Source organism: Micromesistius poutassou (genome assembly GCF_964030765.1).
Source record: "Micromesistius poutassou genome assembly, chromosome: 5".
Classification (NCBI taxonomy): domain Eukaryota; kingdom Metazoa; phylum Chordata; class Actinopteri; order Gadiformes; family Gadidae; genus Micromesistius; species Micromesistius poutassou.
The window spans coordinates 3716793-3731028 of record NC_140275.1 but is presented as its reverse complement, the minus strand read 5'-3'; the positions used below and the strand labels follow the sequence as shown (position 1 = coordinate 3731028).

Sequence of the window (14236 nt, the reverse complement as noted above, 5' to 3'; positions counted from 1 at the left end):
TGGTATAATGACCGTATATCACTGACTGAAGTGATCTATTGCTTTTATAAAACGGTTACGTAAATATGGCGAAATGAAAGTCATAGACACCCTCAATTTTGAAAAAGCTAGAAAGTCTGAAAAGCATTTTTTTTAACGAATACAAAAAAGTAGTCCCTCCTGGCTGCCGGCAAAGTGTACGGCGGTTGCTATGCAACACACTGTAGCGTCCTTCAGAGAGAAGGCTAGGCTAAAGACGGTAGCTTGGTTCGCCGGCAATTTAGCCTTCTATCGAGTTCACTCGAACTCGATAGTAGGCTAAATTGCCGACCGTGTGCCTATTGCTTTACAACATTTCCACCCTCTCCAGCAATCTACATGTTTTTTAGGCTTCAGTGAACTACGCTATCGCTTTTATATATACATAAACAACAGTTAGAGTTAGGCGCGGAGTGATACTGAACTCTGTAAGCTGAACGGGCGTCATAGCTGTGTGTATACGCTCAATATACAACGGTTGGGAACCAATCAGATCGCTTGATTTAGGCCCCCCGTTTTATAAATATATATATATATATATATATATATAATATATAATACAATATTATATATGTATATAATATGTACATATTAAAAAAACATAAGTTGTGGGTGTGTTGTTGTTAGGGTCACCGCACGCTGAAATTTAGGGTCACCGCACGCTACTGGTGTGTGGTGTGTTGTGTGTTGTGTGTTTCTGTGTTCTTTGTTTATGTGTATATGTGTTCTGTGTTTATGTATTATGTGTTCTTTGGGAGATTTAGAACAGGGTGTTGTGATAGGTCTAAATGTTGTGAGGCCAGAGGATCCTTCAGGGTTAGTGTGAGATGGTGTGCGTCTGAATGTGTGTTATTTCCTGTTGGAATGTTGTGCGCTTGCTCGGACTTGCCGACGAAAGTATGAAAACAAAACTACTACTACTAGGGTGATAGTGGTGAGGATGTGGCGTTTGAAAGGTATCAGATCTTCTTTTTGATTTGATGATGATGTGTAATGTGTTAGTCCTAACACTGTTAGTGTCGTATACACGTCCCGCAAAACACAAAGGAGTTCCTGAACCTACTCAAACCTGCCCTGCTGAGGAGATTTCCATATTGTCTAATGAGATGGAAATTAATGAATCACCTCTAATCAAACTAAATAACTTCTAATGACTTCTGTATTAGTTCTGTGATGAAAGCGTTCGATGAGTGACCTGCTGGGTGACTCGGCGTTCTCGCTCTCCGTGTGCATCTAGCCTAAAGACAGATCTCATGAAAGGTCAAAGGTCACAGAGCACTACATACGTGTTCACTGCAGCGATGATCTTCTGGGCGGAGCGCTGCTTGGCGTCGGGGTCGGAGGTCGCGGTGCGGGCGCTGGGCCGCAGCAGGTTCCCGTTGATGACGTCGGGGTCGTCGTCGTCGGGGGAGACGGGGAGGCGAGCGTCGGACTCCGGGTTGGTGGAGCCCGGGGCGGGGGGGGCCTCGTCGTCCACCTCCGAGGGGTCGGGTCGGGTGTGGGGGGAGGGCAGGGACAGGCTGGGGGGCCGGGGGGCCGAGGTGGGCGGGGCCGGGCCGGGCTTGCGGCCCTGGGTCAGGTTCAGGTTGTGGTCCAGAGCGTAGCGGCCGGAGCCGGGCAGCGCGGCCGGGCTGCTGAGGTCATTCAGGGCCGGGCGCCCCTCCTCCCCTGGACGGACAGAGAGCAGGACCAATGGGAACACAGATAAACAGGGAGCAGGACCAATGGGAGCACAGACACAGAGAGAAGGACCAATGGGAGCACAGACACAGAGAGAAGGACCAATGGGAACACAGAGACACAGAGAGAAGGACCAATGGGAGCACAGAGACACAGAGAGAAGGACCAATGGGGGCACAGACACAGGGGGCAGAGCCAATGGGAACACAGAGACACAGAGAGCAGGACCAATGGGAACACAGATAAACAAGAAGCAGGACCAATGGGAGCACAGACACAGGAGGCAGAGCCAATGGGAACTCAGTGCTTCAGGCACACTCAAATAAAACGGTATCTATGTAACAAAATCATGAAGTCATCAAAATCATCAAGTGACGCAACACAAGAGGAACAGGGAATGAGTTTACAATGAGTAAACGCCCAAGAAATGAGCTACAAAGCTGAGTTAAATTTGGTTTCATCTCCTTGCTCTCCCTTAGAGATCTCTGAGAATAGTGTCCCTAAATGTCCCCACATAGAAAGTTCTCACACATCCTGTGTCCTCCTCGCATTCCACCCACAGCGACACTGGGAGTCACAGCATTCTCTACCTGAGAGATATGGCCTCTCTTTATCAACCAGTGAGACAGACGCTGTATACCGTAGCTTTACACACTCGTTAAAGCTAGGATACTGGAAGAGCGGGCTTCTGTAGCATAACGTAATAATATAATATTTAAACCAACAGTGTTTCACTGTAGTACGCTATAGTGCCTGGGGTGAAGAAGGAAACGAAAACAGAGAGTAGAACACTACACACACACACACACACAGTACAGAAACAGACACACACAAACACACACACACACACACACACAGGCACACACACACACACACACACACACACACACACACACCGACAGACACACACACACCGACACACCGACACACACACACACACACACACACACACACACACACACACACACACACACACACACACACACACACACACTCACAGACAAGCACACAGGGAAAATATGAGGAACCACACCCTACAGAGCTTGCGATGCCATGTGGCCTAGCAACCAAAACAACATCAGGCGCTGGTGAAGTTTCATGAGCCAGCTTGAAGGAGACCACAGGAAACGGGGGAGGATGCAGAGACTATGACAGGAGCATAGAGAAGCGGGCCGCACCAGACTTTATGAAAACAGATGTCCGCCGAACGCTATAGGGTCTGGAGTCAGGTCGGGTGGATGACACGAACGCACCCCTGAACGATGAGGAGTCATTAAAAAGCAAGACTATCTGCCTCTGCAGAGAGTTCATATTTAATGTATGAGTGTAATTCAGACTCTGCTGCGTAGGGCTGCATGAGCAGGAAGACTGTTTGGTCTGCACTGCTGCAGGAAAGGGGAAGGGCTGTGTGGCGTTACATAACCTCTTTGTTTCTGACCCAATTCCTCCACCGCCCTTTACTTAACTCTCCGCTCCACAAGACAGCCATGCAAAACCGCCTCCAAAAGGCCCGCACCACGTAACCAAATCCTGTCCGGCGTTCCCGTGCAGAACCCCTGCGTGCGTGAGAGGGTGAGAACGGGAGCGAGGGAGACGGGCTGCTGTGCAGACCTCCGCGGAATTCACATCCATTATCCCCCCCTGGCCAAGGAGGAGGCTCTCGGGCTGTTCCGTCGTCGCCATGGTAACAGCAGGCGGGGGCGGGGCCCTCATCATGTCTGGTTGGGTGAAACCAGGACACGGGGAGGAGGGAGGGAGAGCAGGGGGGGGGAGTCAGACGGGAGAGTCAGGGGGAGGAAAGGGGGAGAGGCCGTTCGGAGTGGCGGTGTGGGCCCGTGATGAGATAAACAGAGAGCAGGCCGGTCCAGAGTGTGGATCCAGGACACGGGTCTTGTCCTGACACAGGTTTGAAGGAAGTGTCAACATCATAACGTGTCTCCTCTGCACCCAACACCCCCCCTCCCATCCCCCCCACCAGCTGGTACGCAGGCCGCCCGGCCTCAGACAGACTCAAAGGCCCTCAGACAGACCCAGAGACCCTCAGACAGACCCAGAGACCCTCAGACCCTCAGACCCTCAGACAGACCCAGAGACCCTCAGACAGACCCAGAGACCCAGACCCTCAGACCCTCAGACAGACCCAGAGACCCCCTGACAGATCCGGTCCCCCATGTGGGACAGGTCTGGTCTACTTCATGGTTTGGACCTTTAGTCTCTAGGGTGCCAAGTGTAGACTGGCCTGCTTACCATTCCACTTTTATCTGGGATCTGTGACTCTTGTACCACACGGCATTGCCTCATTTAAAACACACTTCCAGGGTGAGTCACCACTCGTACGCACGTCGAAGGAACCCTACACTACGTTGCAGACTCCCTCAGCTAGATCCGACCCGCTCAGCGGAAGAACATCTGCTTGGTGTTGGAAGACGTAGCATTCAACACCGTAGTGTGTGGGGCGGCATTAGCTCAGGAGGTAGAGCGGGTTGGCTGGTAACCGCAAGGTTGCTGGTTCGATCCCCGGCTCCTCCTAGCTGAGTGTCGAGGTGTCCCTGAGCAAGACACCTCACCCTGACTGCTCCTGACAAGTTGGCTGTCGCCCTGCGTGGTTGACTCTGCCGTCGGTGTGTGAATGGGTGAATGTCAGTCAACACTGTAAAGCGCTTTGGATAAAAGCTCTATATAAATGCAGACCATTTACCATTTAGTGGGTAGGTGGTTAAGGGAGGGAGGTGGAGAAGAAAGAGGAGGTGCTGCAGGAGCTGGAGGTCCTACCTGAGATGTTCTGCTGCGTGAGATGCTTCAGGACGCCAGGAGACTCCGCCTCTGGAGTCTCAAAGTTCCCCTCCGAGTCGGAGCTGAGGAGACAGACAGACAGACAGACAGGGAGGAGGCAGACAGGCAGACACACAGACAGACAGAAAGGAGCCAGATAGACAGACAGACAGAGAGGGAGGCAGACAGAAGAGAAAAGAAAGACAGATTAATTCTTCCCTTTTAAATAGGATCATCATAATGCTAATGTAATACTTGATGTGAACTTGGTTGACATGATCCCTTTCAGGAGACTTCAACACGGACCAACAATCACAACGGAAACCTGAAAGAAGACAAACCAGCCTGCAACCTCTGAGAGGGAAGTCAGGAGAGAGGAAGGAGGCTGAGATTACACCTGCATCCTCTCACACACACGCACACACACACGCACACACACACACACACACACACACACACCTACACACACACACAGCCATCTAAATCTGTGTAGACACCCAGCCCAAATTTATTCCAAAATAATATAAAAGGCAAACATGTGGAACTGACAGGAATGGGAGATGAGAGGGAGGGAGCCAGTGAGAGTTCATGTTGGTTTGTGTGTGTGTGTGTGTGTGTGTGTGTGTGTGTGTGTGTGTGTGTGTGGTGTCTGTGCTCATTCCCAGGCTCTTGAATGCACATCAAAACATCCACACTCTAATCACAAACAGCTCAATGGAACAAAGCCCATGGAGCCCATTTATAAGCAGCCCCGCCCTCCCTCGCCCTCTCCCTCTCCCCCTCCCCCTCCCTCTCCCTCTCTCCCTCTCCCTCTCCCTCTCCCTCTCCTCTCTCTCTCTCTCTCTCTCTCTCTCTCTCTCTCTCTCTCTGATCCACAAAGGCGGACCCAGCGCCCAGCGACGCCCCCCGTGTGCGGTGGTCTGTGTCGGGGTTACTTGGAGACAGCAAACAACCAGGAGGACATTTCCTCCATAACCCTCTGTCTTTCTTTACTGAAGATTTCACATCCATATCCACATCCACACCCTCCCCCCCCCCCCCCCCCCCCCCACACACACACACACACACACACACGCACACATACACGTACACACACACGTGAGCACAAACACACACACACACATACCCTGACAGAAGGAGCTGGAGAGGAAGGAGCAAAATGAAAGTTCACCATAACAGTCTAATAACTATAACTCCATCATAACAGTCTAATAACTATAACTCCATAACAACAGTCTAATAACTATAACTCCATAACAACAGTCTAATAACTATAACTCCATAACAACAGTCTAATAACTATAACTCCATAACAACAGTCTAATAACTATAACTCCATAACAACAGTCTTATAACTATAACTCCATAACAACAGTTTAATAACTATAACGCCATCATAACAACAGTCTAATAACTATAACGCCATCATAACAGTCTTATAACTATAACTCCATCATAACAACAGTCTAATAACTATAACTCCATCATAACAACAGTCTAATAACTATAACTCCATCATAACAGTCTTATAACTATAACTCCATCATAACAACAGTCGCGGTCGAGGACAGTTTTAGTTTTGATGACATCACGACAGTCACATCCACAAGGTGGGAGGGAATCTGAGACGCAATCGCAACCGAGATCAATGTGTGTGAGTGTGTGTGTGTGTGCGTGCGTTCAGTGTGTGCGTGTACTAACTACACATCCCCTGAGTCACACTGACAGGTGGTCGAAGGACAGAGACAAAAGCGCATGTACACACACACACACACACACGTACAGAACCATACACATGCACAGAACCACACACACACACACACACACACACACACACACACACACACACACAACCACACACACACTCGCGCACCTATTCTCTTCCTGACCTTTCTCTGTCGCGTTCGCTCGTCCTAGATAAACACTGCCTCATATATCTGCCACGCATATAAACAAGCACACACACACACACACCAATGTACCCACACACACACACACACACACACACACACACACACACGCACAAACACACACACACACACACACACACCAATACAAAAACCAATACACACACACACATACACACACACACACAGGCAAACACACTTACATGTCGTCCTTCCTGGGCCCCTCCTCCCCTGGGGCCCCTGTCACTGCTGACCAGGTCCATTTGGCCCACTGGACGGGGGACAGCCAGGACATGCTGCCTACGCCGGGTCAGACCCACCGGGCGTCTGAGGGGCTCTGAACCACGACCCACGCCCGCCTCAGTCCTCTCCCTCCGGACAGCCGTCCCCTGACAGCGGTCTCCTCAAACGAGACTCTGAGAAGTGTCAAAACCTGAAGCTCTCTGCTGTCCAGGACTTGCCCTAGAGCCTCTGCCTGCGGGGGTTTCCTGAAAGGGCTCAGTCACTTCCTCCTTCAGTCAGCCCTCCCATCCCTCCTCCTCCTCCTCCTCCTCCTCAGCAGCAGTGACTTGTGAAAACAGCCTGAGAGAGTTTAGCTGCTGCTGCTGCTGCTGCTGCTGCTCATCTCTCTCACACTGACTCAGTAAACCCTTCCCCACATCACCGGCACTCTCTCTCCATGCTCCCTCCCTCCCTCGCTCTGCTCCCTCCCTCCCTCTCCCTGCTCCCTCCCCCTCTCTCTCTGCTCCCTCCCTCGCTCTGCTCCCTCCCTCCCTCCCCTCCTGCTCCTCCCTCTCTCTCACTTTCTCTCACTCACTCTCTCTCTCTCTCTCTCTCTCAGCAGTGATCAGCTGGCAGACAGACCCCCCCCCCCCTTCTCCAGTAATACCTCGGCCAGTCACACGTGTTTCAGTTAAAACACACATCTAGCCACCACCCACGACCCACACCATGGCCCCCACCCATGCACCCCCACCCATGCACCCCCACCCAATGCGCCCCCACCCATGGCCCCCACCTGAGTCCCGCGGGCCCCCGGGGTGACAGCGTTCTGCTAGTGAATCAGGACGTTGTTTGAACAGAGCAGCTCCGCAAACTAACACGACAAGCAGCCGCGGGTGTGAGACGTGGTGTCCCACGAGGCCGGCACCCTGCAGCTCAAACCGTCCCTCTCTGACTCACCAGTCCTTAAAGGCAGAGGGATCATGACTCAGCCTCCTGTGGAGCTGAGGCTCTGGGGAGGCCAGGAGGACTGATCATACCATCACAGAACATTAAAGTGCTGAGAGTTTGACTGGCAACCTCTAATCAGCCGCCTGGACAATGGGCACCCGGCATAAACATGCATCAACATATGAGCACACACACACACACACACAAAAAAACACACACGCGCGCACGCACGCACGCACGCACGCACGCACGCACACGCACACACACAGTGACAGGCCCAGAAAATCTAGGCCAGATGAAATGTATTCTTTGAAATACACGGACCGTAACTAATCCAATATCGGCCAGATTGTTGGCCTGTGAAGTGCCGTGTGTGTGTGTGTGTGTGTGTGTGTGTGTGTGTGTGTGTGTGTGTGTGTGTGTGTGTGTGTGTGTGTGTGTGTGTGTGCTAGAAGGTGAAGGGGTGTATAAAAGCGTCTCATGTAAATTAAAGCAGAAGGAAATGTAAAAAGTCAGTTGAAGCAAGTGTAATTAGTGTGAAGTTAGTATAAAGACAGGCAGGCAGGCAGACAGACAGGCAGGCAGTCAGGCAGCCAGCCAGACAGACTGGTACACATGTACACTTCCCAACCAAACAACAGACAATGTTTTTACACTGGAGACAAGCAAACTAAACTAGTTTTAACGAGTTTGGACGGCTCTTTAAGCGTCACGGCATGTCATCCTCATCATGCAGACCACCAACCTGGGAAACCATCTTAAACCCAGCCCACCCATTACAGGAGGAGATGGGGGGGGGGCAGTGAGAGTGTGGGGGGGGGACAGTATGGGGGGGGACAAGCCCGTCCCGACTGCCTCTGAGACGCTGTGAGTGCGTTGCAAGTGTTGTCTTATCTTGCAGGTAGTTTGGTCAGACCTGCCGGGGCAGATTCCTGTCGAGGATAGAGAGGGATATACCGTCACCCCCTCCAGCACTGAGAGGATGGTCCCCCGCCAACGCTAACGCTAATGCTAATGCTAATGCTAATGCTAATGCTAACGCTAACCATTGCATGTATGCCTCTTCACTGGTTTCACATGCTGAGGTGCTGAGGTACATACATAAACACACGCACACACACGTCACACACATAAACACACACACACACACACACACACACACACACACAAATACAGATAAACACACATACACACACACACACACACTTACACGCACATAAACACACACACACACACACACACACACATACTTACACACACAAACGCACATAACACACACACACACACACACACACACACACACACACACACACACACACACACACACACACACACACGTGTGAAAGAGGTGGCGTGTGGTGTGAGAGTGACTGTGGCAGAGCAAGAAGGAGAGTGGGGAAACGAGAGGCATGAGTTATGTAAGCCCTTCTTCAGAGATCCTGAAATAGCAGCGCTGGTGAGGACCAGCAGGCGGCCGGGATCTCAGGAAGTCAACATGAATAGAACATGTGATCAGGGATGGGGAGTGAGGACCCCCCCCCACTCTGGGGGGGGGGGGGGGGGTGTATGTGCCTGTGTGTGTGTGTGTGTGTGTGTGTGTGTGTTTCTGCGTGGCTATGTATGTGTTTGTGTCTGTGTCTGTGTATGTTTCTGCGTGACTATGTGTGTGTTTGTGTGTGTATGTGTCTCTGCGTGGCTGTGTGTGTGTGTGTGTGTGTGTACGTGTATGTGTGTGTTTCTGCTTGACTATGTGTGTGTGTGTGTGTGTGTGTGTGTGTGTGTGTATGCTGCAGTTAACACGTCATTATTTTCTTCATCATCGATTGCCGTTGAGCGGTGCTGTCATGTGTGGTTCAGGGCTAAGAATAGGCGGTCATTCTGCGTGACAAGGGATGAATGGAGAAGTTACAGGGTTTCAAACACGCAGTACACACAAGGAGAGGGAACTACAGAACAGCAGACTGTGGCTGGGTATCATGGCTCTAATGTTGAGTGTCTGCTGTACTTCAACATTAGGTTAGTGGAGAACTCTGTGGTAGTAGCAGGAACTACTGAGTACTACTTGACTTCTACTTGATTACAGCCATCTTGTTTCCATCAACATGTCTCACTCGGTGAGAGAATTTGAAGGTCAAACTTCCAAATGAGTCACTGGAAGCCATTTTCATCCTTAGTATAGAGCAGCTGTTCGGTTTAGCAGTAATTTGAATGTCAACATCATCCGTCCTCCCACAGCCCACTCCTAGACCACGGCTATGCAGTTTTGCGCCCAGGGATTCATTTTTGAGAAAGTGCGCCATCTAGTGGCTATAGCTAGTATCACGTTCAGAAAGCATCAATTGTTTAGCTAAAAACTTTCCAAGAGGAAGGATTTATACTGCTAGCACAAAGAAGCGAGGTCAAAACAGACTCATGCATGACGAAAAACATGATATCAAGTCAGAATTTATCCTGAAATGGGCCACTATTTGTTTGTTTACTGGAATAAATGACAAATATAAAACATTGCATGACTTGAGTCCCTACCTCTTCCCTTTGACAGGTGAAGGGTGCAGCTGTGACAAAACCTTTATTCTCATTTAAAATGTAACGATTTGGCACTTACTGTACGCACTTATTGTATATTGTACATCCTGGAACTTAAAAATAGTACTAGCATTGTGTAGCATCTTTGTTGTATACAGGGAATGGGTTAACTTAGTGCTTGTTTGTGCTTTGCGCTTTGTTGTTTCTCTTTCTTCTGACAAATGTACTTATTCTATGTCACTTTGGATAAACGCATCTGCTAAATGCCCTGAATGTAAATGTAAATACAAATGTTTGGATACGACAAACACACCTGTTTAAATACATCTGTCAATATATAATGCAACTACTACTACTAACTGTCTACATTCAATAGTCTCTCGATGTATAAAACACAAACAAAATGGTGTCGGTGCTGGAGGGAGTGCTGGGCAGGGAGTAGGCGAACAACAACCGGTTCGCGTGGGAATAGAGCCAGGCAGGGTGTCTGGTTACAGGATGAACAACATCCACCCTGGGAGTGGGTTAACAGTAGGCCTACGGTAGGACCACAGCTCCACTCAGCCTGCAGTGCACTGACAGAGCCACCATTACATCACCAAGGCAGCCAGCCATGCACACATCCAAGATACAGATATATACTAAATATATATATGTAATAATATATACTGTATATGTAGGCCACCATGCCATAGAGAGACACACAAAGAGACAGGAAGGGAGATGGGACGAGAGAGAGAGAGAGAGAGAGAGAGAGAGAGAGAGAGATACAGAGAGAGAGAGAGAGACACACACAGACAGAGTCACAGAGAGACACACAGAAAGAAAGACAGACAGAGAGAGAGAGAGGAAAATCAGGAAACAGATGCACATCCTAAAGGGCTTTGATGTCAGGTTTCAGAGCCTTTTACTTCCCGGCATCGCGACCGGCTGAATGCATATTAAACTCGGCGGTCCGATGAGCCTCGCTAAGCGTCAAGACGAGAGCTGGACCTCATCTCTAGTCCGTTAAACCTCCTCTGCAGCACACACACACACTGAAGAGCTCAGCCTCAGTGGGCTGTGAGTGACAGGAGGGGGGCGGGCCGGGCTAGGCAGAGAACTGCAGGACAGACACAAACCCAACTATTGTCTGTGACACAAAAGGGCCAAAGTCCCCAGAAAACGGTGGATTTACAGCTGTGTATTGAAAGGAGGGTGGAATAACCCTCTCTCTCCCTCCCTCCCCCTCCCTCCCTCCCTCCCTACCTCCCTCCCTCATGTTCTTCTGCTCGACAGTGTTTTAATTCATGGCCTTCTGAGCTCACATATGAGCTCATCATGGGTCATCTCAACCCTCTCTCTGTTTCACTGTGATGGTCTGGAACTCAACATAGTCAGGCTTATTCATGAAAACCATCAGTGGATGCTTCCAGGAATGCTTTTAACTCAAGGGGGACTCCACTGGAGAACAGACCTACACACACAACCCCACCAGCTCACTTGAAACACTGGAGAGTAAAGTTAGATGGTGTGTCCTTCAATCTAAGACAGGCTGATCCTCAAACCCAGGTTCCCCCCCCCCCCCCCCCCCCCGAGGGGAATGGGGTGTCTAACGATCATTGTCTGCTCCACTTTTAAAAATAGAGACCATGATTGGAAGTAAACGGTCACCTATAAATAGATCACAGAACACAAAGGCATTGGCCCCATCCACCAATCAGGTTATTCACGTTTGAAATCAAACTTCAACACACTCCCATATATAATATATTCACACGCGTTGATGACCAAGGCAAAACGCTTGTGCTTTGGACTAAACAAACAGAACACTATTTTTATGTTACTATATTGCATTACATTTTCTATCTATCCATTGTCTATCTTTTGATCTGTCTGTCTATCTATCTATCTTTATATCGGTCTATCTATCTATCTATCTCTCTATCTATCTATCCATCTACATCTATCTATCTATCTATCTATCTATCTATCTATCTATCCATCTATCCATCTATCTATCCCAAGCCTCCCTCCCTGGATGTCTGAATGGTATCTAGGGGGTAAAGCTTCTCTTTGAAACCCCCAGGGTGTGTGGCAGCACATCAGAGAGCTCTCTGCAGGGAAGTGGTCTCTGAGTGCGTCTGATCATGTGATCAATCAACACAGCGCCATCGCCTTCCGATCCTCTCATGATCAACTCTCTGATCAACATCAACAGCACTCCATGACACAAGACAATGCTAGAGATTAGCAGCAAATTCTATATAACTTAATAGAGAGAGGGAGAGAGAGAGAGAGAGAGAGAGAGAGAGAGAGAGAGAGAGAGAGAGAGAGAGGATAGAACACGTGTGTATCTGAGAGAAGCGGAGCAAAACTCGCTTAAAAATAATTCATACAAAACCAACTACAACCTCAAAGATAAATGAACAACATGTAAACAACAACATAAATAAATGAACACATGAATAGAATAGCGTCTCCTACGCTGAGTCTGGGAGGGTCGGAGCTACACAACGATCCATGGACACGGAGACACAGGGTCCCAGAGCGAGTATCAGTTCCATTCCATACGGAAGAGACCATCCCACTGCTGTCAGTCCCACAGATCAAAGAGCTCAGAGTAATGTTCACCAGCACACTGACGCTTTCATTCACTTAGCAACCTCCGTGCTAAGGACATGAACGTCCATCCTGGGGATTTGAATAGCTGAACCTTTATTCAAATAACACACACACACACACACACACACACACACACACACACACACACACACACACACACACACACACACACACACACACACACACACACACACACACACACACACACACACACACACAACATATAGCGGTGACTGGGCACTGGATGGCCGAAGCAAAGTCCTGTGTAAGTCAGGTGGAGAGCACAGACGAATACATCACCCCACCCCCTCTTACTCCTCCTCCTCCTCCTCCTCCTCCATCATCTACAATTACATTTAGGGCATTTAGTGGACGCTTTTATCCATAGCGACTTACAACGTCAACCATGCAAGGTGACTGCCAGCTCGTCGGGAGCAGTTAAGGTGAGGTGTCTCACACAGGTACACCTTGACACACCGGTTACAAGTCAACCTGCTCAACCACCTGAGCTAAGCCGACCCAACTCCATCTCATATACCACGGAGCAGGGGACAGGATGACATCAAAGTGCAGCTGATCTGATCTCTCCAGCTTCAGCCAAACCTCAGACTGCTCCAGTCCTACCTTGCTAACTGGATTGTGTTTGTTGTCATAGCACAATTCAAAGACACTTTTTCTCTCGCTCTCTCACACACAAACACACACACACACACACACACACACGCACACACACAGACACCCACAAACACATGCACACACACCCACAAACACATACATGCACACACACACACACACACACACAAACACACACAGACATGTGTGCATACACCCACATACACACACCCACACACACCTAGAAGACAACAGTCAACAGTCAACAGTAGGCAAGCTGCAGGGCTTACATGCTGCCTCTCTTGCGTGGAGATCTCTTGGAGTTCTTCCTGTGTTGGCTGATGGAGCCCCCCATGGTGGTCAGTCTCCGCCTCTCTCCCTCTCTCTCTCTCCAGTGCTGTGTCCTCTCCCAGGCCCTGGGCAGGATGGAAGTCCCCACTCACTCACAAGTCAACACTGCTGCACGACCCATCTGACCTTATATCCTCCGATCCAGTAGGGCTCAGTGTGTCCACACACTCACACACATACACATACGCACACACACTGGGAAGACTTTCACTCTGTAGTTGGCCTTTCGCTCTCTCTCTCTCTGATGCTGGGCTACTATCTGAAGAGGGTTGAGTGCCACTGATCAACCACTCTGCTAAGTCCCGCCTCTCTCTCTCTCTCTCTCTCTCTCTCTCTCTCTCTCTCTCTCTCTCTCTCTCTCTCTCTCTCTCTCTCTCTCTCTCTCTCTCTCTCTCTCTCTCTCTCTCTCTCTCTCTCTCTCTCTCAAAACACCAGCCCCACCCCACACACACACACCCACACTCCAGGCAGTCCCTGGTTACACAAAGCATATTTCATTCACTTGTATGGCATTAAGACATTGAGACCGCCTCAAAGGAGAGAGAGAGAAAGAGAGAGCTTTAGAGAGGGCAGTAAGTGCTGGGATGTTCCAG

The 14236-nt window shown here is 49.7% G+C and overlaps 1 protein-coding gene across 2 annotated transcripts in view; it reads right to left on the bottom strand.

The window, feature by feature from the left end:
- The window catches only part of LOC311343023 (transforming acidic coiled-coil-containing protein 1-like), a 25530-nt gene extending 11653 nt beyond the window's left edge, over positions 1-13877 (bottom strand). The window contains exons 1-3 of one of the 2 annotated variants that reach the window (XM_084467877.1): positions 13583-13877; positions 4471-4553; positions 1305-1686 (exon numbers count right to left, since the gene is read on the bottom strand). In XM_084467877.1, the coding sequence (XP_084324003.1) occupies positions 1305-1686; positions 4471-4553; positions 13583-13647 (530 nt within the window). In that variant the 5' untranslated portion in view covers positions 13648-13877. Of the gene's footprint in view, positions 1-1304; positions 1687-4470; positions 4554-6580; positions 6895-13582 lie in introns of those variants that run through there. The other variant, XM_084467876.1, reaches the window with a different exon arrangement.
- Positions 13878-14236: the final 359 nt, after the last annotated feature.